Source organism: Aotus nancymaae, unplaced genomic scaffold, assembly GCF_030222135.1.
Source record: "Aotus nancymaae isolate 86718 unplaced genomic scaffold, 86718_ANA_hifiasm-v0.15.2.pri h1tg000040l, whole genome shotgun sequence".
Classification (NCBI taxonomy): Eukaryota; Metazoa; Chordata; class Mammalia; order Primates; family Aotidae; genus Aotus; species Aotus nancymaae.
In genome coordinates this window covers 110,356,627-110,377,376 of record NW_026988454.1, presented here as the reverse complement: position 1 = coordinate 110,377,376, position 20,750 = coordinate 110,356,627, and the positions used below count along the sequence as shown (strand labels likewise).

Genomic DNA, 20,750 nt, shown 5'->3' with positions numbered 1-20,750 from the left:
GGTAGATTGCTTGAGCTCAGGAGTTTGAGACCAGCTTGGCCAACATGGGAAAACCCTGTCTCTACTAAAAATACAAAAATTAGCCAGGCGTGGTGGCACACACCTGCAATTCCAGCTACTTGGGAGGCTGAGGCATGAGCGTAGCATGAACCTGGGAGGCAGAGGCTGCAATGAGCCGAGATCGTGCCATTGCACTCCAGCCTTGGCGACAGAACAAGACTCTGTCTCAAAAAAAAAAGAAGAAGAAAAGAAAAAAGAAAAGGGGCCTTCATTAGATAATCAAAGGTAGCCACTCTATCTAGGTAAGAAATAAAGAAGGTTACAGGACAATGTTCAGCCATGAGACATCACCCTGCGTAGGAAAAGAACTCCTTGCTGAGATGAAAGCAATCCACAATTACAAACATGGTCACACTTCTTTTTTATTTGTTTGGAAAAGGGGAGTTAACTTGGAAAGTTGTGATATTTATTTGTCAGGCTCTTTTTTTAAGTTAAAAAAAAATCCTTATAAGCTTATGGCTTCTAAATCCTAGATCTACAGTAATTCCGCCTATGCAACCCCCCTTCTTTTGAATAAACATTGTACAATCTGCTGGATTTCTCTATAACTTTTTTTCATACTTGTGAATCTGTTTGGAAAGAAAAGAAAAAGGAAAGTGGGGGGGAAGCCTTCTGTTTTTCATAACGTCTAATCTTTTTCCCCATTGGCATTCACCAGATGTTGCTTTGGATCGGAAGATAAATATTAAAATCTAAGCAAGAACAAAGCGAGCTGTTTACTGGGCAGATTTTTCAGATGTTCTCTTGAACAGTTGAAAAAGACAGGAGATGCTTTGATATGCAGGCTGGCTGGAATCCACAATGCAACGGGCCCTCCAAGAGAGTTGTAGTCCCCCATCCACCCAGCCTACACTCTCTGATGGCTCCATTGGTCCATTTGTGGGGAAGTTCAGGGAGGGAAAAGGTAGGGTTACCTGATAAAGAAGCCCGAGAATGATGGAAACATTGACTCTGCCCAATGATCTGGCACAAAGAGGCATTGGGAACTTTCCTCGCAAATGTAGAGGTAAGGCCACGATTCGAGAAGTCGCTCTGTCCCCACGGCAACTGTCAAATCACACTGCACATAGGTGTGTCTGGCAGCCTCACAGCTGTCCTCCTCGTGCTTCACGCCACACAGGAAAGTCAAGGACACTGCAGGAAACAGTCACCGTTAGGAAAGAACCACGGAAGAACTGAAGGCCTCCAGTCAGTTTCACAAATGAAGTTCCTGTGTCCTCCCTTGACCAATAAGAAAATGAAATTATCAGTTTAATTTTTAAAAATGTATTATGTGTAATGTACACAGAAAAATACAAGTATCATTTTGTAAAATATAAATCATCTTCATAAAAAAACTCGTGAATCTCCCAGCCAACGTAAGATCTAAAATACTTGTAATACGCTTAAATCTGTGTTTCTCCCCTTCTGTCCTTTTCGTCTTCATTCTGAGAAATAACCACTTGACACTTTTTAAATAGTTTTATCACACACGTTTGTATTCCTAAACAAGAGATTGAGTTTTACCCATTTTTTTAAAGTTTATAAAATATGATACATGATAAAGCATTCTTGGACCTGCTTTTTTCATTCCATAGTACATTTCCAAGATTTATCCATATTACTATATATAAAACTATTGTTAATACATTTTCACTGCTGTTCAATATTGTATTGCATGAAAGTACCATGATATATTTATCTATTATCAATGAACTTTTTGATATTTCCCAGTTTTGGCTACTAAAAACATGTACAAAATTGTGTCTAGGGTGCATGCCTATAAAGAAAGTTTCTTATTCAAAGAGTAGGTACAAATTCAACTTTACAAGATAGTGCCATACTGTTTCCCAAAGTAGTTGTGCCATTTTATATTCCTACCAGCCATATTTATAAGTTCCCAGTATTCCATATAAACACTTGAAATTATCAGACTCTAAATTTTTGCCAATCAGGTGTGTAAAATGGCATTTTATTGTGGTCTTAATTTGCATTTCAATCATTACTTTTAGGTTGACCTTTTTTATTTTTTGAGACAGTTTCACTTTATTGCCCTGGCTGGAGTGCAGTGGCACAATCTCACCTCACTGAAACTTCTGCCTTCCTGATTTAAGCAATTTTCCTGCCTCAGCCTCATGAGTAGCTGGGACTACAGGTGCACACCACCACTCTTGGCTGATTTTTTGTGTTTTAGTAGAGACAGGGTTTTACCATGTTGCCCAGGCTAATCTTGAATTCCCGAGCTCAGGCAATCAGCCTGCCTCGGCCTCCCAAAATGCTAGGATTACAGGAGTGAGTCACCATGCCTGGCCAAGTTGACCGATTTTTTTAACTCATGTTTTCTCTTCTATGAAATTCCCGTTTCTGTGATTTGCCCATTTTTCTATTAGGTTATTTGTCTTATTGACTTGGATAAGTTTATGGATTTCTTGATTTTCATATAATTATAACAATTAACATGTTATAGAGATAAAAAGAAAGCATTGGAAGCACACTAACTCTCGGGCTGTTTTTCTCTGGGTCATGAGACATACAAAAAGCATCATGAGGCAGACTGGGAATGATCTTTAACTAGAAGATGAACAAAGAGCAACATGAGATGGTTTAGGAGCAGCTCTGTCTGAAAACCTTTATAATGAGGGAAAAAGAAAAAAATCTCTGTAGCCTGCTTCCTCTGCAGCAAGCCTGCCCATGTCGGTATGCAACAAAGGTTATCAAGAGCCATGAGCTTAGACCTGTGCTTCCCTACCTCATTACCGTATGGGCTTAGACCCGTGCTTCTTTACCTCATTACCATGCTGCAGCAAGGGCTACATGAGATAAGTATGGGAAAGAGGGTTTGTAGTTATGCAATCATGCCCAAATAGTATTATTGTTGCTGTTATAGTCTAAAGCACCTGGCACCTAGGAGGTTGGCTATGAATGTGTTTTGAATGAATTAGAGCAATAAAAATGACTGACAGTAGGACTCTTGTGTGAACAGACAAAACGTAAGAACTTTCCAGTTAGTAAGCCCTAAGGCAAATAAAAACAAGCTCCACACCTATAAAATAATGAATTCGTTAAAGGTGATTAAGTAGATGCAAATTGACAAGCTGAATTATGAAAATCACCCAGGGCTGGGGATCAAAATCCATGGGTTTTACTCAAAGTTCTGCCACTAAATAGCTGTGTGACCTTAATCACTTTAGCTTTCCATGCCTCATGGAAAAGCTAAAGTTTCCATGAAAATGTCATGTGGTATAATTCAAGGTATAAATACAAGAAAACCAAAGATCAAAGATTTTGCTTGTTTTAAACAAACACAAAGTATTAGTTTCACCTAACAGGATGTTTTGGAACTCATTATAAGAAAAAGTAAATTTCTCCTATTGTTAGAAGTACAGTTTGTGGGGATGGTAACAATGGGTGACCCCCAAAATAGCAAAAGCACATTTGTAGAGCCCCCTGCTTTAAGTCCCCCTGCCCTACTCATGTAAAGAAAACCTATTAGTCCTGTGGCATAGGCACAAACAAAACAATAATTAGGAAAGTTTGAGTTCTGGGTCATTATCTATAACCTGGAATGTGAAACATCACTCTATTGTGCAAAGTCAAACTGAAGAAAAAACTCAAAGCACGGGTCAGAATTCAAAGTGACCTTGGTAAATGAGAGAAGTTAACAGATATAAACAAAAGAACAAATGAAAAGAGTAAGGTAGTAAACTACAAAAGAAAAAAGAAATATAAATATGAGGACAGTCCAGCTGTGCACAGCCATGGTAGAAACGTGCGCATGCACGCACACACACACACACACACACACACACACACCCCTCCCTTGGGATAACAGTAGGTAACAGAAAGCTTATTAAGCAGAAAGACTGCAGTATAATTTTACAAACAAATACGGGATCAGACAATACACAGGCATCTTATGATGCTACCCAATTTGGCCAGAACTTGCTTAAATAGAAGAGCTTCCTTGTTTGGGGCTTCAAATTAGGAAAGAATATAGGATTTCAGAGAGGGCTGAGAAGAGAGACACTAAAATGTTTACTTGGAAAGTCTCTGATTCAGCAGGTCCCAAGAATTCACATGTCTAACAAGCTCCCAGGTGAGGCCCCTGCAGCTACTGCGCAGGGAAGCACGCTTCCAGAACTGCTGCCTTAAAGGAACTGAGATTACTCAGCTTTCCAAGGAACCACCTGCTGATTAAGGTTGAAAAAAGTAGAGTAGGGAAGGATCCGTTAGGCAGAGGATAGATTTCTCTGAGAAGAGCAACTGTGAAACACTTGTAAGGGTTGCTGCTGGGAAATTCTCCTCTGAAAAATCCTTAAAAATACAACCGATTCTTGGCTAACTTGGTTGTCAATCCTGTCTGAAAATGGAGAAAATCGTAGTCGTTTCTAACAATGTCTAAGACATATCCCCTTTGGCAATTTGATGTCCATTATATATCTACTTCCTAGGGGAAAAAATAATACACTATCATATACTAAAAGTGCTTCATCCAGTTTCAGCGGGTTCAACAGAATCCCCAAATCTCCGTCTTGGATCTTAAGTAAGAAACCTGTGGAGCTGGCTCCCACAAGTTCCTCTCAATCTTTAGATACTGTGATTAAAAGTCTTTTAAAAGACTTTTTTATGAAAGGAAAATTAGCCAAATTATGCATTTCTCTACAGTAAATGTGTGACTTGCACAATCAATGAGTGTTTGGTGACACCTAGTGGCCATATAAATAGTTACAGTTTCCGACTCATTTTCCTCTAAAAAATCAAGGAATGTTTATTTTCTAAAAATTAATCACATCTCTCTAAATACAATACTTTTTTATTCTTCTTCCCCTAGAAGTTATAAAACTTAAAATATCACAATTTATCTGACCCTAAAACCTCACTGATTTTTATCTTATGCTAGTTGAAATTAAGTGTTTTGAAATAATAACACAGGGCTTTTTAAAGTGTATTAATTTGAGCAGTGTATATATGAAAGCTTTTTATAAAAATGTAGCAGTATTAGTGAAAAATTAGAGCCTAGAAATGTGCAGTCTTAGCTTTCTGTTTCCACTGTTTCCCAATCTTTCATTTATTCCTAATCAAGCATTCATTTTGCACATACCCTGCACAACACTGTTCCAAGCAGAGGAGGTAGAGCCGTGAATCAAACAAATCAAACAAATCAAGACAATGTCTTGAACTTCAATCTTCTATTGTATCTTAAATCTCCCATTGTGGAATCTATCTCTCTTCCACAGTGTTGTGCTTATATACATGATGATAATAGGAAACTCACTTTCTAGTATTTTAAACGAAAATTTTTTCTCCTCTCCTTCTTCCTCCTCTTACCCTTTCTGCCTCCTCCCTCTCTTTGTATAAGACAACACAGTACAAACTTCCATCATAATAGCATCCATCATAAAATTCTTGTCCAAGCTCAGATGATGTGGCGCTTTTATCACTTTGTAAATCTTTAGCCTACATTCAAGTTGCAGACAAATAAATTAAGAATAAAAACTTAAAATATGACATAGAAAAGAGGTGTGTAAATGTAAATGGTTAAGTGCACAGGTACAAGATCTATGATTATACAAATAAGATAATCACCTGGCTGGCTACATGTGAGCTATCTCAAATGCAGTGAGGTCCTGTGATAATAATAGTAATTTCTTCCCTTTGACTTTTTGTTTTCCCTGAAGCTCAGTGGGGTATTACCACGTGTTGTAAAACCCCAAGCTTTGCAACTTCCTCTCTCATCCCTTTCCCCACAAAGACATGGATTCTTATACCACAATTTATATAACGGCTACGCAGCTTAAAGTAGTAAGCAATTGTGGTGTTTTACTAAGAAGTAATTATGTTACTATTGCAGAACGAGAAGACGATATGAGTGCTGGCTTTTTTGCCTATAATAAGAAATCGAAAACTTTACACACAAAGGTAATTTTCAAGTGATATCCAGCTTGACAACCTCCATCCCTTTACTGGTACCTCTAAAAGCAGATGTCTTCAGCAACCTCACCTCAGAACAAAGCCAAGAGCTTGTTTCCTCCATGACTCCTACAGCTGTCATTGAAACTAATATTCTGAATTCAGAATTACTTCCTCCATCATCCTAAGACTGCAGCTAAGAACACAGGTGATAAGTTTTTCAATATTCATTCAACACTGACCTACTAAAGTTATTATGAATCATTGTAACAGGTGGCCCCAGATTCTATCATTTTAGATGGGGAGTAGAGAAATTATTTTCCTAGGAACACATAGAGAAATTAGTAGTCAGTACAGCATCAATCACAAAAATAGAATTAACCGAAGAATATCATTTCCATATATATGCTTTAAAAGGTATGTGTGTAACATCTTTACTCACCATCCAGGGGCGGAACCAAGCAGCTGAAGGCAGACACTGTAGCATTAGCCAGGACTCGGCAGGGAGCACCACACACAGCAGCTGAGACATTCCCTGGAGAAAATCCTGCTCCAAACACATGTACCAGCCTTCCACCCAGGCAGCCTTTAAAGACAAATGTACAAGTTCATGATCATGCAGGCAAATCTCCCTGCTTTACGTAACTCAAAATTCAAACCTTTGCTTCCTTCCTACCCATCCTTCTTTTCATATCCTCAGAATCCACACAACTGGCTTCAGGTGCCTGCTGGCCTCAGTTTCCTCTCCACTTAGGCTCTGTTCTCGGTTCTGTCCAATCCCGATCACATTCAACACCCTATTTTTTTGTGTTAAAGAGGTGGTTTTTTTTAATGTAACAATTTTTATATAGAAAATTAATGCTTATTTATAGTTTTCAAACTTTTATTCAAAGAGCCATGAAATGAAAGTAAATATTCCCCCAACCACCTGTCTCCCTCCCCAGAGGTATCCAGGTATGGAGTTTCTTATAGCTTCTTCTGGAATTTTTAAGCATCTATGTTTCTGATTTAAAGGATTATTCTATCCATATTATTCTGGAACTTGCTTTTCTGCTTAAAAGCATAGCATAGATATGTTTTCAAACCTCTCTGGATCCAGTTCATTTCAAGAGCTACCTAGAATTCCATTATAGGGCCTTGCTACAATTCATTTAACAATTTTTTCTATTGATAGAAATTTCGATGATTTTTCCCCTTCTGCTACAGTTTATAGTGATGCAATACCTGTACATATTTTGGGAGATTTGTGTGAGTGAAACTAGTCCACGTTTCTAGTTCACACTGAGATACAGAGTCTAGGTGGTACTTAGCCACCTGACTAACTCAACAATAATGCTTTTTGTTCAAGAAGCATTTCCTATTTCCCTGCTCTTCCATCATAAAAAATATGGAACCTTAGGGAGTAGAAAGGGGAATTTGGGGATCATCCAGCCCAAACTCCTTTATCAAATAAGGAAGCTGAGTCTTAGAAGAGTCAAGTGTAAATTAGCTAAATTAGTGACAGACTAGAGCCAAATCCCAGTTCCCATGGTGTTCCACCAAACAAAGACCAAATTTGTTCTAGGAAATGATTTGGTTAGTACTCCATCCGTCTAAGATTCTGTTTCTATAATTTTTTCTATACTTTATAAATCACAACCAAATTTGAGCTATCTCAAGTGCAACAAGGCTTTAAGTGAACAGAAATTGAAATCTATTCTTCACTGGAAGAAAAGGCTAGGCAAATTTTGGTATATCTAAGGGGAGAAAAAAATTCAACCCATTTAATTGTTCTATGCATTTGGCTTATTATCGGTGAAATATGAGTTTCACCTGTGAAGTATTATAAAATGATTAATAATTAATCACATTTAATAAATTTTAAACAATGCAAATTGGCAGATAGGGTCTAAAACTAGGTGAAGGCATTTATGTTCTTCAATGGCCAAATTATGAGCTCTTGCAAATGGTGTTATTTAAAACACAAATCCAGTTAATGCATCAAATTAAAATACAATCAAACATTTAGAGAATATGTGCAATTTCACTGATTAAAAAAAAAAAAGCTTCATAAACAGAGCATAACCAAGACAAGCCTCAGGAAGGAATTGGGATTGTAAGAAGCCTGAGGGCTTCTCTTTCCTTCCATCAGGCAGATTCATGTTAATTTTCTACTTCCCAGAAGTGAAAGGAGCTACCAATTGATTTACATAAGAAAGTGTACTGTCTAACTTTCTTGACTTACCAAAGTTCTTGGTCACAGCTGTGATAATAACTCTTGAGGTGAACGCCTGGACAGATGAGGCCCACCCTCTGATGTAGTCATAGGCTCTGACGTGGTACTCCCCAGCCGGAAGGGAAGGGACCACACACTGGAGAACGGTGTGGTTACCAGAGACACCCACGCACAGTGACATCCCTATAAAAATGTCAATGTTTGCAGCTCCTGAGATCTGGGCCACTGCAAAGGTTAAGATGTCATCCCTCTGAGAAATAGAGAGCAGTTCTGGGGTAAAGGCATTGCTGTAACCAATGACTCCTATGTGATACAAAAGTCCATCCACTTCTATTTCCAGGGCAACAGAGCCATTCCCTGTGGGAACAATGCACCGGATGAGCTCAGCACTGATGTTCACCATCAGGCAGGCCTGCTGGTCAAGGTAGACAGACGTGGTGTTCTGTCCTCTCAGGCCTGTGCCCTCTATGGTCAAGAGGCCTCCACCATGTATGCTGAAATTCTTAGGAAAATAATGAAACACTTGAGGTGTAATGTAGAAGTGTCTGGAAACATTACCAGTACAAGCATATCCATTTCTTGCATAAAAAACTGACAGGTAGTGGAGTCCTGGGGCCAAGTCTCTCATCTGGCATGCCACGTGGCTTGCATTAAAAAAAGTTACATTGCAAGGAAGTTGATCATCCACAAACACCATCAGCTCATCAGCTGTGGTGCCTAACCTCTGACCCCTCATCAGCACAGTAGTCAGTGACCCACTGGTATTTGTGGTCAAGGCGTCCATAACAGGACTTGCCTCTTCCTGCATGAAGAAAGTGCAATTGCCCTGACACTCACTGGTTAGCCCATTGACCAGGACTGTGACATTCAGGGTGAAGGAAGCTCCAGGCAAGGGATCACCCTCCAGGCTAACCTGGCAGAGAATGGTGCGGTCTCCCAAACTCAAAATCACACAAGTAAAAGGACCTGACAGGTCAACCCGAACTGATCTCCTTCTAGAGTTAAGAAGCAAGCCCCTCACAGTAAGTATGGTCCCACCACATGCTGAGCCCTGTGATGGGACGATGGCCGTTATCCGAGGCATCACTGCAAATTGCTGAGGCACCGCAGACATATTAGCAAATCCCATCTGCTTGTGACGTACTTGGAGAGGATAGATGTCCGCCTCCAGACTGTGAAGAGGGATGAAGCATCCAGAGAGGCTCGCGTTGCTCTGGAAGGATTGTGTATCGACATCGCAGTTCAGCCTCCCCAGGAGGATGACTGAGTTGGAGAGGTTACTTCCTCCCACATGCAGGTGCAGGCTGCTATTTGTGATTTCTGCTTGCAGGGCAGTGACAAGCGGTGTTGACGCTGCTTCGTACATGAAGGTGAAACTGTTCCCCACCAAGCTTGGTGAAGGACCAAGAGTGAAGGACCTGTTGCCAGCCCAGACCTCCACGGCAGCTGGGACAGTGGGAGTGCCTGCATGGGGCATCTGGGGGGCTGGCGGGGTTTCACACCAGATGCTCGCCTCCATTAAGTTCACAATATCACAGGACCGATTGCCCACAAGTACCCGAACCAAAGCTGGGTCCCTACTGAAGCCTATTCCTGAGATGCTGAGGATGGTCCCTCCTAAGGTATGAATACAGAAAACAAAATATTACAGCTGATATTCTAAATTAAGAACTCACAGCACCTATGAAAGTCCCAGGGCAATTAAGCGGAAGATAGGTCATGTGTTAATGAAACCTCTATTATTTTTTCTCATCCCCACCAATGTTTGTGATTATTTGGACAGGAGTCAGACGTGGCAAATTCATATAACAGTAAAATAATATAAATGGTTATATAGGAAGGACATCGTTAACACAAACTTTTCCAGTACCTTTGTATATCCGAGAAGCCCCACTTCAATCAACTTACAAACTAATGAAAAATCAAGTTTCTCAGTCTTATTATGTGTTACATTATTGGACATATTATCCTGTATGCCATACATAGACTATTTGTACATTGTTCTGTATACATTCAACTTATATACTAATGAAAAGTCAAATTCATTGAAATCTTCTATCTTCTATGTTGCTCTATATAATATTCCAATATTCCATAAATTATACATTCTAATATATTCTATTTATTGTACCACATATTCTATATTCCATGTATACAAGAGACATATTAAAAGTCATTGAATTATGCTGGAGAATTTGCTGCTACCTTCATAGAATCTGCCTTACTCTCCAGCAGAGAGGGCACCAAAGATCAAACCCCATCTTCAGGATAGGATTGGAGCAAGATGACCCACAGCATAACCAAACTGTGCAACGCAGCTTTTAAGAGGATTTTACTATACTCAAAAAGGATAATGTGCTATTTTACACACGATCACAGTTATCATTCACATGCCACTATATCGTGTTCCATTTTTTCTGAAAATAGTTTTAGAGATTGCTCTATTTGTCTTGTCCTTCCATCTCCCATATCAGCATGTGTATTTCTGATTATTTCTGAGTCCTTCATCTGTATCCCTTGTGGAATGAAGACCCACAGACTTATTCCCTCTCTCCTTGCACACACAGCATCTAAACTGTGAATGTAAGACATGCTGCCCTTGTTTTCCTCATATCCGCTCTAGAGTCCCACCCATCAGATGCTTCATCCTCTTTTCATTAGAAAAACAGGCACATCTCAGCCGGGCACGGTGGCTTATGCCTGTAATTCTAGCACTTTGGGAGGCCAAGAGGAGCAGATCACTTAAGGTCAGGAGTTCGAGACCAGCCTGGCCAACATGGTGAAACTCCATCTCTACTAAAAATACAAAAATTAGCCAGGCATGATGGCAGATACCTGTAATCCCAGTTACTTGGGAGGCTGAAGCTAGAGAATCACTTTAACCCAGGAAGCAGACGTTGCAGTGAGCCGAGCTGGCACTGTTGCACTCCAGACTGGACAACAAGAGTGAAACTCGATCCCAAAAAATAAAAAAGGAGAAAAAGAAAAAGCAGGTACATCTCGTCATAAAAAAAAAAAATGCTTAATTTCCTGAGCAAAGGAATCATCAAGTTTTGACACCTTTTAAAAACACCCCTCAGTTCCTGGAGCCTGAGTAAAGTCTCTCTCCTGTTTCCCCTCTCTCCGACATCACTGGCAAATTAATCCTGAAACAAAATCTGAATATCCGGCGAATAGAATTTCTGGATACTCAATAACAGTCACATACATAAGAGCCACTCACCCAGCAGGGACCCACAGCAAGGCTCAATGCTGAAAACTTCTGTGATGTACTGGATGTGGAGATTGACCCTATAGAAGATAGGGAGATGGTCAGGAAATAGCTGATGGAGATAAGAAAGAGTAAGCCAGAAGAGCCATATGTATTTTGGGGAGAAGAGAAAACTGTCTCTAAGGTCTCTAAGATTTGTTCAAATGTTATGATATTCATGTCTTTAACCCTTAACTTCAGAGGGAAAAAGAAAAGACCTAATTCAAAACTAGAATTACCTAGCTGAATGCTAGACCATCAGACAAACCTAAAATTAATGCAATGGCCACCTCACCCTTGTGAGCGAATGCTGACCCCATTGATAGAGACAGAAATTCTGTGGAGGCCAGCTGGCAGTGGTGGCAGTGTCACCTCCAGGCCCCAAGCTGCCTGCGTGTGAACTGGAGCCAAGGCATCCTGGATGTGGACTTCCACATCCAAATCCGTATAGTTCACCAGCAACGCCACTCCAATGACCAGAGTTTCACCGCCTGTGTTGAGAAAAGTCCATTAGCCTCTGAGATGTGAGTTTGTGGGCTCAACCACCTATTCAATTATAAAACAGTTTTTTTGGATTAAACACATAATCAGCCCTATACATAATACTCCAAGAGTTTTGATACAAACCTAAATTTTTTGAGAAACTTCTGACAACTTTTTTTTAAGACAGGTCTCATTCTGTTACCCAGGCTGGAGTGCTGTGGTTGGTGCAATCTTGGCTCACTGCAGCCTCGACCTACTGGGCTCAAGCAATCCTCCCACCTCAGCCTCCCAACTTAGCTGGGAATACAAGCATGTGCCACTACACCCAGCTAATTTTTGTATTTTTTTGTAGAGACAGGGTTTTGTCATGTTACCCAAGCTGGTCTCAACCTCTTGGGCTCAAATAATCTGCCCACCTCGACCTCCCAAAGTGCTGGGATTACAGGTGTAAGCTACCTTGCCTGGCCTAACAACTCTTTTATCAGCGATACGGCCTATAACCTCAATGGTATAAAAACAAAAATTGGCAGGACAATTATATTAAAGAGGCATTAACTTATTTACATGCAAAGGCAAATCAAGCAGTTTGCAGTTACCGGTCTTCATAACTAGCAAATAGCACCACATATTGGTTTCTTAACCTCCACTTTTCTACTGGTAGAAATCTGAAGCTGTATCATGAGTGTGCACTGAACCTTACAGTAATGCCACACATGAGTTTAGTAGTTCACAACTGACAGAGTACTCTCATGTATGTTATCCCACTTGGTCCACATACTATCCTGATGATTTATATGGGGCAATTAATATGACTGGCATTTTGCATTTGAGGAAACTGAGCTCAGCAGCCATAGCCTCATAACTATCAATAATTAATAATTTAAAAAGTCAAGGCCTGAGCCCAATCTTCTGGGCTTACATTTCAATGCCTTTTTAGTTTAATTAGCAACTCTATTAAAATGTGTACACTATGAACACTTTAATGCAATTTCTTTTAACTCAAATATTTATTAAGTACTATAATAGATGCTTCAAGGAGCACAAAACAAGTTAAACAAAGACCCTGCCCTCAAAGAAGCCTCAACAGTAGTTAACTAGGTGACAAAATAGCTTCAGCAAATACATATACTGTAAGAGTGGTAAAAATTAAGCACTGGGATTGCTCAAATCAGATCAACATATCAGGAAAGTTTGAATGGGCAAGATGATAGTTGAATTGGAGTTTGAAAAACATCCAAAAAGAAAGTTTCGATTTATCTTTAGATAAATTTATCTTTAGATAAATGATAAGCCCCCCTTAGAGAAGAGGGGGCTTATCATTTATTTCTAGAAATTTCACGGTTTTATCCAAAGCCTTTCATAGAACTTTCTCACTTAATCACCCAGTGGCTTGGAAAGAAAAAAAGAGAATTGGGGGACTTTCTGGAAGGTACAGGTAGGGGTTTGTTGTAGGGATAGGTCAAGTTGATGGTAGCTCTAGGGCCAAAGACCAAGAAAGCCAAGCCAGAGGGATGTCTGCTTAACTCAGTGGATGGTGGTGACCGCAAAGATTTCGAAGCAAAGAAAAGATATGACTGAAAGTATTCTTCCAGTCTATAAGATAACTTGAAAAGACAGGGAGGGAGAAATCCAGTCTGCAGACATTTTTAGTCTTAATGAAGTGGACCAAATCAAGGGTGTAACAGCATAAGAGGAAATAAATGTCTTTACCTTTCCTTTGTCCCAGTGTGGCCACTGAGACATGGCTTGGGCTAGAGCATCTCTAGCTCCTTTAGCCTGCATCATTTGAGGACCACTGCAGAGCCAGTGTCTATGGGATGCCACAGCCAATTAGGTGAGGAGAAGAAAGAGGTTGCTTGAAAGAGAAAAGTCAAAAAGAGCGATGTGGTATGGTGGGAAGACTATGAATCTGCATTCAGATCCTTGATGTGCCATTTTACTACCTCTGTGACTTTGGGTGATTTACTTACAGCTCCCAAAGCCTTGGACTTTTCACCAATAACATGGTTAATAAAGCCCATCCCATGTGGCTTGTTGTAAGGATTAGGTTAGATATCCTGGGAAAGTATCTGGCATGATACAGAACACAAAAGGTCCTCAATTAACTGCATTTTCTTCCTCACTCCACATTCTCTTGGCTGCATGTCTTCCCAATCTCTACTGGGAAGTCTGAAGCTTCAGTGCAGTGAGTACAAGGACTTTCAGTGCTGACCAAGGAAAAAGACATGACTGTGAGGTGGCAGTAGCAGAAAACAAGCATTATTTGGGTGATATTTTGACAGATTCACAGAGGAGGAGGAAGTCTCCCAGCATGAGACCTTCCGGAGGCAACGGTATAGGACCACCATCCAGAAAGGGAGGAAGGCAAGGGAACTGGGAGAGGGTGGGAAGATGAGAGACGGGGGTTCTGTGTCCAGATGATGTCACTCAGCAGCCTGGTAGGTAACCTCTGGGACAGAGAGCTCCAAAGGCATCAGTGGCTTAGGGTATTTTATAGCCCCAGGTTTTCTTACCTATGGCTGACTGATACACACAGTTTTATGGGGCATGCAAAGCAAGAAGATTTAAATGGCTAAAAATATGCTTAGTTTGGCTACATCGAAAACAACTAGATGTGTAAAAGTTTGAATTTAGCATTGGGGGACTTTTGAGCTAATGGATCCTGTGATGCTATGAAGAAGTAAAACAACACAGGGCCAACAGGCAGGGCCCACCTTTAGCTCATTTATAAAGCATTTGCTATCTGGAAGAATGATGGTCTTCACTTCAACAAAGATTTATGAGGTACTTACTCTATGCCAATTCCTGGGCTGAGTACTTTTACCTACTTTTTCTCCTATTTTCATGATTACCTTGAAACAATTATTTTCACCTACGAAATGAAGAAACTGAAGATAAAGGAAGTTAAATATCTTTCCCAAGGAGTATGGCACGTTAAACTAAATGTGGCCTAAGGCTATCTCTGTACCTTGAGTCTCTACATGCGGAACTGCAACTCAACTTTGTGATCACCCAAAAGCCTCAAACTAGCTGAGCCTCAGCGAATCACAGGCTGCCAAATGATCAGACCATGCTCTAATAAGGCAAACAGAAAACTGTAACCCATGAAGCTGTTTCTGGCCTCACTTCCATTTTCTATCTATAAATGCTGCCTGCCCACGTGGCATAGTGCAGCTCTCTGAATCTCTTCTGGTTCTAAGAGTCACCATTATTCTTTGTTCAAACAAATTCTGTTAAATTTAATTTCTTGAAAGTTATTCTTTATAACAAGTGGTTGAGCTTGGATTCATGCAGATCCCATTTTTCCTGACTGCAAAACCAACACTAATGGTCCTGCACGTCAAATTCATCACCACCCCGATCCTTGGTCCCTCTTATGCTTTTATTTTCATTTCATCTCAGCCTCACAGTCATCATCAGCATCATCTCTTGGATGGAAATGTGTAACGCTCCAACTTAAAAGAGGCATTCCCATAAGGCTACTACACTTTGTGGATTTTGTAACATGTTCTTCTTTATTCTGCTTGTAGAAAGATTTAAATGCAAGTATAAATTTTGAAAAGAATGCACTGCATTGTGTATATCACCAACATAACTTCTGGAGCTCTTGGTCCATTGTCAAGCTAATCCTAGATGCCTCTCAGGTACTGATACAACATATTTATTCTTTTCATTACAGGTAAGGAATTTTATTAAAAGCCAAAATCACTGAAATCTGAATATAACATTGAGCTCTCCCCTCCCTTTCCTACCTCGTTGGGAAGAATCTATACCACTGAGGAATTTTACACACTTCAGTTGCCTGAGGCAGCAAATTCTTCTTCCGCACTATCTGAGCTGAATAATATTGGAAGCTAAAGGACACTTCTCTTTATTTATGTACTCTTGAACTATGGAAAATGAAAATAGTACCAGAAAAATTGAGTTCAGGCTTTTTCTTTGGGAAATATGATGGTCTTTTTATAATAAACCCTTAGATATGGCTACCCCAAACCCTGTTATCTGGCATTCAGTTCACCAGAAAGGGAAGTTACTTGCTATTCTTCCAAATCTTTGTGGTATTACATAATAATAAATTATTATAATTCTAACCTGTAATATCCTCTGATTCATCAAAGAAAAATTATTTCATGTAGTTGGTGCTAACTAATCCATTCTTTATACATAGGATGTCTAAAGAAACAAGAATTCTTAGTTAATCAGAACATCCTATTCTCTAATCATATTAAATAACTGCTACAATAGAACTTGCTGTCAAAAAGCAGTATTCTACAGTTAACTACAAGTAGATAAGTACTTGGTATATGTAAACAGATGACCTGTGTTCAAACCTTAGACAAATTACTTATTCTCTCTATTTCTTAATTTTCTTATCTGTAAATTGAAACTAATAATCCTATAAATTAGTGGCAAGGATTAAGTCCATTATATGCTTATGCTATCATTATTCACACATACTAAATGCTTGAGAAATATATTTTGAATTGCAACTTTTGAATTCCCACATTCTTTTCATGATGGAAATGGTCCCATCTGTACAATGGTTCTATTTTACAGATGGAAAAGCAGTATCAGGAGATTGATTTGATGATGGCTACGAGGAAAACAGCAGTCTCCTAGTTTTCAGGAAAAAACTTCAATTCAAAATACAATAAATTTCGCAGGACATTGATTGCCTTTTTTATACGATCAATGCTCTAAGAAGAAAAATATCTTGCAGTATCACATATTTTACCTGCTATGTTGCTTGTGTTTCTGCTCAGAGTCACAATAACTGGATTTAAGGAAGAGACATATGTAAATGCTCTGGGAAGAACTGCAGAATAATCCCCTCTGATCACAGTCACATTCACAATGTGTCCATCTTTCCCCTGAAAAATCAATTTCAAAAATTAAACCTCAGTGTTATTTTAAAGTGGGACTGACTTAGGGAAGAGAAGTCCATACAGAATTAGTTTAAAAAGTTAATTTTAAGAAAGTTGTTTTTAAAGAGTATATTTGCTACTTCCAAGTCTCTCCCTTCCTCCCAATCCTGCATACCCTCCCCATGCTGCCCCCCATGCACAGAGTGCTAAGTGCTTGGACTAGTAAGCAAGTGCAGTGTTAGATGCATAAAGACATGCTCTGAGGGGTAAATAATAATGATTTGCAATTAACACACCAATTGTTTCTGCAAAAATATGGCAATTTCAAATAAATGTCTATACCTAGCTAAACTACTCATTAAGTATAAGAGTACTTTCAGGCATGTGACAACTCAGAAAATTTCCCTACAACACACTCTTTCATAGGATGTTTCTTATGGTTATTATCTTATAAAATAAATAATAATTTAAAGATATATACACACACACACACACACACACACACACACACGAAATCCAAGAAACAGTGACTCTACCCAATAATGCAATTAAAGTAAGTATTAGGATGAAATATGTAGAATAAATCTAGAAAACAACTAGGCTAGATTGAAACAGGAGAACAGAGATAGCTTCAAGGAAAATGAATAACTGATATAATGGAACCTTTTTTTAGAAACAGTAGATTTTACTTATGAGAAAGACATGTTTAGAAAATAAAACATGAACTCTAGGGGGAAAAAACAAAGAACTATAAAAGAAAAAATATATTGCCTGGTTCTGTCAGCATCATTTAAATAGTTATAATAATATAAACATGTTTAAATATGGTATTATAACTATATTCAAAAGAATTAAACTGGTTGATTTAGGAAAGGGGACTTGAAGAACGGAGAAGAGGGGCAGGAGGGCATAACTCACTATTTTCCTTTTAACCTATGCATCTATCACTTGGATCAAAAATAAAATTTTCTTTTTATTAAAGTTTATTTTCTCTGGTAAAAAAAAGTTAAGCAGTACATGTCTTACCCATTAAAATGGTAAATATATATTGAAATAATAAAGTAATAACCCAGTATTGGCCAACATGCCAAAAATTGGACACTTGCACAATGATGGTGGGAGTATAATTTGAAAGGGAATTTCAGACAACTGGATACTACATATCAAAAGCTTTAGAATTTAGATTAATTTATCCTGAGAAAATAAATGTGACCCCAAAACATAGTTATTAGGATGATTAAAGTCCTGTTGTTTACAGTAAGGAATATTTAAAAATTATCTAAATGTCCAGTAATAGGGAATAGTTAAACAAAGTAGAGTACAATCGCATATTGGAATTGAATGTAGTTTACATATAAAAGCTAGCTTTTCATAATATTTAAGGAACCAGATGAGATTAAAACGTAGGACTAGTGATCAAAGAATATTTTGAACCTTATCTCGCAGGGGATCTTTATTGTGGGGTCGGGGTGTGCTAAGAATGTTGATACTGCTTAAGTCAACTCTGAATAGAAAGTTCAACAGCAGTTGTGAGTGTGACTCTTCCCCAACAGCACCAGAGAAAGGCCCAGACTCAAATCCCTTAATAGGCCATGATATAGCACTAATTGAAAGGAAAGGAAGCACTCAGGAACTTGTTTTTAAGGAGAAAAAGAAGCAATGAAGAATAGGAAGATATTTCTTAGGAATCACACATTCTAGAAGTTTCTAAGTTCTACAATTTATATCCATGCTAGAAAACAAAATTGCCAGTGAAAACTTTGTTGTTTGCTTAATAGAGAGATATCAAGATATACAAGCCTGAGAGCATGGACCAAAACTGCCTGGTTGCCTTCTTTTTAAATAAATTAATTGATGTTAATTACAAGCTCCATTAGTGCTTGTTTCCCACTTCATAGCAAAACAGACAATATAACCACTACAAGCATACTATCATGACAAGAAGTTTACATCAGTTAATTTAGTTCTAAGAAGTGATTCACTGAAAATGTTATATTAATAGCAGACACCCACCCAGAGAGAAAGAGATATCAAAGGAATCCACTTACCCTGGGTGGAACTTTGCACTGAATTCTGCTTGAATTGCTTATAGTGACATTGATGGCACACGAGTAAGATCCAAATAATACCAGGCTAACACCTTCCAAACTAGAGCCTCGGATGGTGGCCCAGAGCCCTCCTGTAACAAAAACAGCATATTCATATGGAATCACCAATCATACAGGCAGACAAAAATTAATTATGCACGAGATAGATAAAGTGAAATTAAAATATAAAACTCCTCAGTCAAAACAAAGGCAATGATCAAACTGCAGGACAAAACTAGAGTTAAATATATCAACTATCACATAGAAAGGGAGAAATAGTGACAGGAGAGCAGAGAGAGGTAGCCCTGCATCCTGGAGACCTTTAAGAGTAAAATAGGGACACAATCGTGCCACGAGTCAGAACAGACAGGTAGTAGTCTCTGAAAACTCTTTCTGCCCTAGATTTTAAATATTATTCCTGCAATCCTATAAAACATACTCTTTTCCTAAGAAACCAAGTGTAACGAAGCATCATAGAAGGAACGGTGGCTGAGAGTCAGGGTCAGGATCACAGATTGCTCAGCCACTTTAAGCAGGTCTTTGTAGTATGGTCCCTGAGCTGAAGGGTCAGCATTTTCCTCATCTTTAAATAATAGTGTTAGTTCTTCCAGCTTTGTGATTTCACACTACACATACTAGGTTCAGGTCACTATGAAAATACAGAAATGACTGGCATCACCACCCACTGCCATCAGAATTTCTCTACTGACCACTAAAGAGCAACCACAGAAACCCCCAATTCTTCCCTGCAGATGTCAGCAAGAATAGAATTGGCTCCAGTTCTATCATGGCACACGTTTTCATGGGGAGAAGCAGCCTTTGATCTAGCTGATGTATAATGATGATTCTGGTCTGCCATCTCCCCAGATGGTGATACAAGAGAGGCAGTGAGGCCACCAAATAGAGCCTTGCACCCCTTGAGGGTGGGGAGGGGTGCAGAAGCAAGATTATCTTCAGGCATGTCGGGGACAGAAAGGGGAATCTACAAAACCTGATGAAAACCTTTGAGGACAGTATGACTCTGGTGGACTAATACCCTGAAGTTAAATGTGTAACTAAGAGCAATATACAATCGTGATACAACAGATACAATATCTGGAAACAAACTTCACAAAAAAACTAACTTAAGAAGATAAAAAATAATTGAAAAATAATCTTTGAAATGCTATTGAAGAACTTAATGGATGGATTAAAACTTACATAAGAAAATGAAAATAAATGGATCGAAAGAGTGAACACCATAAAAGTGACATATCTTTGTAAATTAAAGCATCAATGCAATTTCAATAAACACATAAATAGAATTTGTAATTAGACAAGCTGATTCTTAAGTTTAGTGAAAAATAAACAAGAATAGCCAGAAAACAAAATTTCAAAAATAAGTGTAAAGAGGTCTTCTGCCAGATATTAAAATATCTTATACAATACCTATGGTATCAACTATGTGGTAAAGTATAGTTCAAAAAGAAACGCAGATCAATATGAGGCTATAGGGTATGATACAAGTGACATTTCGCATAAGTGCAAAATAAATGGATTATTTATTCAGTAAATACAATGAGTAAATTTCACCGAAAAAACTAAATCTGAATTTCTACCTCATATGCTTCACCAAAATAAATACCCAATTTATCAAATATTTAAACATAAAAAAGAGAAGTTTTTTAACTAGAAGGAAAAGTGGCAGAATTTTTATTTTCACATAATTTCAGAGTTGGAAGTCTATACTATTATACAAGTCCTAAAGCCATAAAAGGAACGTATATTTTATTATGTAAAATTTAAAAATATTTATGAATTGCCAAAATAGAAAACAGAAAAATGATAATAAAGAGCAAGTATTCTTAATACATAAAATGCTCTTAAAAATCAGTAAGAAAGAACAGTAAACCCATTGGGAA

At 38.6% G+C, this 20,750-nt stretch overlaps 1 protein-coding gene across 1 annotated transcript in view; it reads right to left on the bottom strand.

Annotated features, from left to right (window-relative positions):
* Nucleotides 1-20,750, bottom strand: part of PKHD1 (PKHD1 ciliary IPT domain containing fibrocystin/polyductin) — a 499,554-nt gene that overhangs the window by 427,079 nt on the left and 51,725 nt on the right. The window contains exons 28-34 of the mRNA XM_021665443.2: nucleotides 18,811-18,941; nucleotides 16,633-16,768; nucleotides 11,710-11,905; nucleotides 11,388-11,455; nucleotides 8,174-9,781; nucleotides 6,392-6,535; nucleotides 975-1,194 (exon numbers count right to left, since the gene is read on the bottom strand). Coding sequence (XP_021521118.2) covers nucleotides 975-1,194; nucleotides 6,392-6,535; nucleotides 8,174-9,781; nucleotides 11,388-11,455; nucleotides 11,710-11,905; nucleotides 16,633-16,768; nucleotides 18,811-18,941 — 2,503 coding nt within the window. The remainder of the gene's footprint in view (nucleotides 1-974; nucleotides 1,195-6,391; nucleotides 6,536-8,173; nucleotides 9,782-11,387; nucleotides 11,456-11,709; nucleotides 11,906-16,632; nucleotides 16,769-18,810; nucleotides 18,942-20,750) is intronic.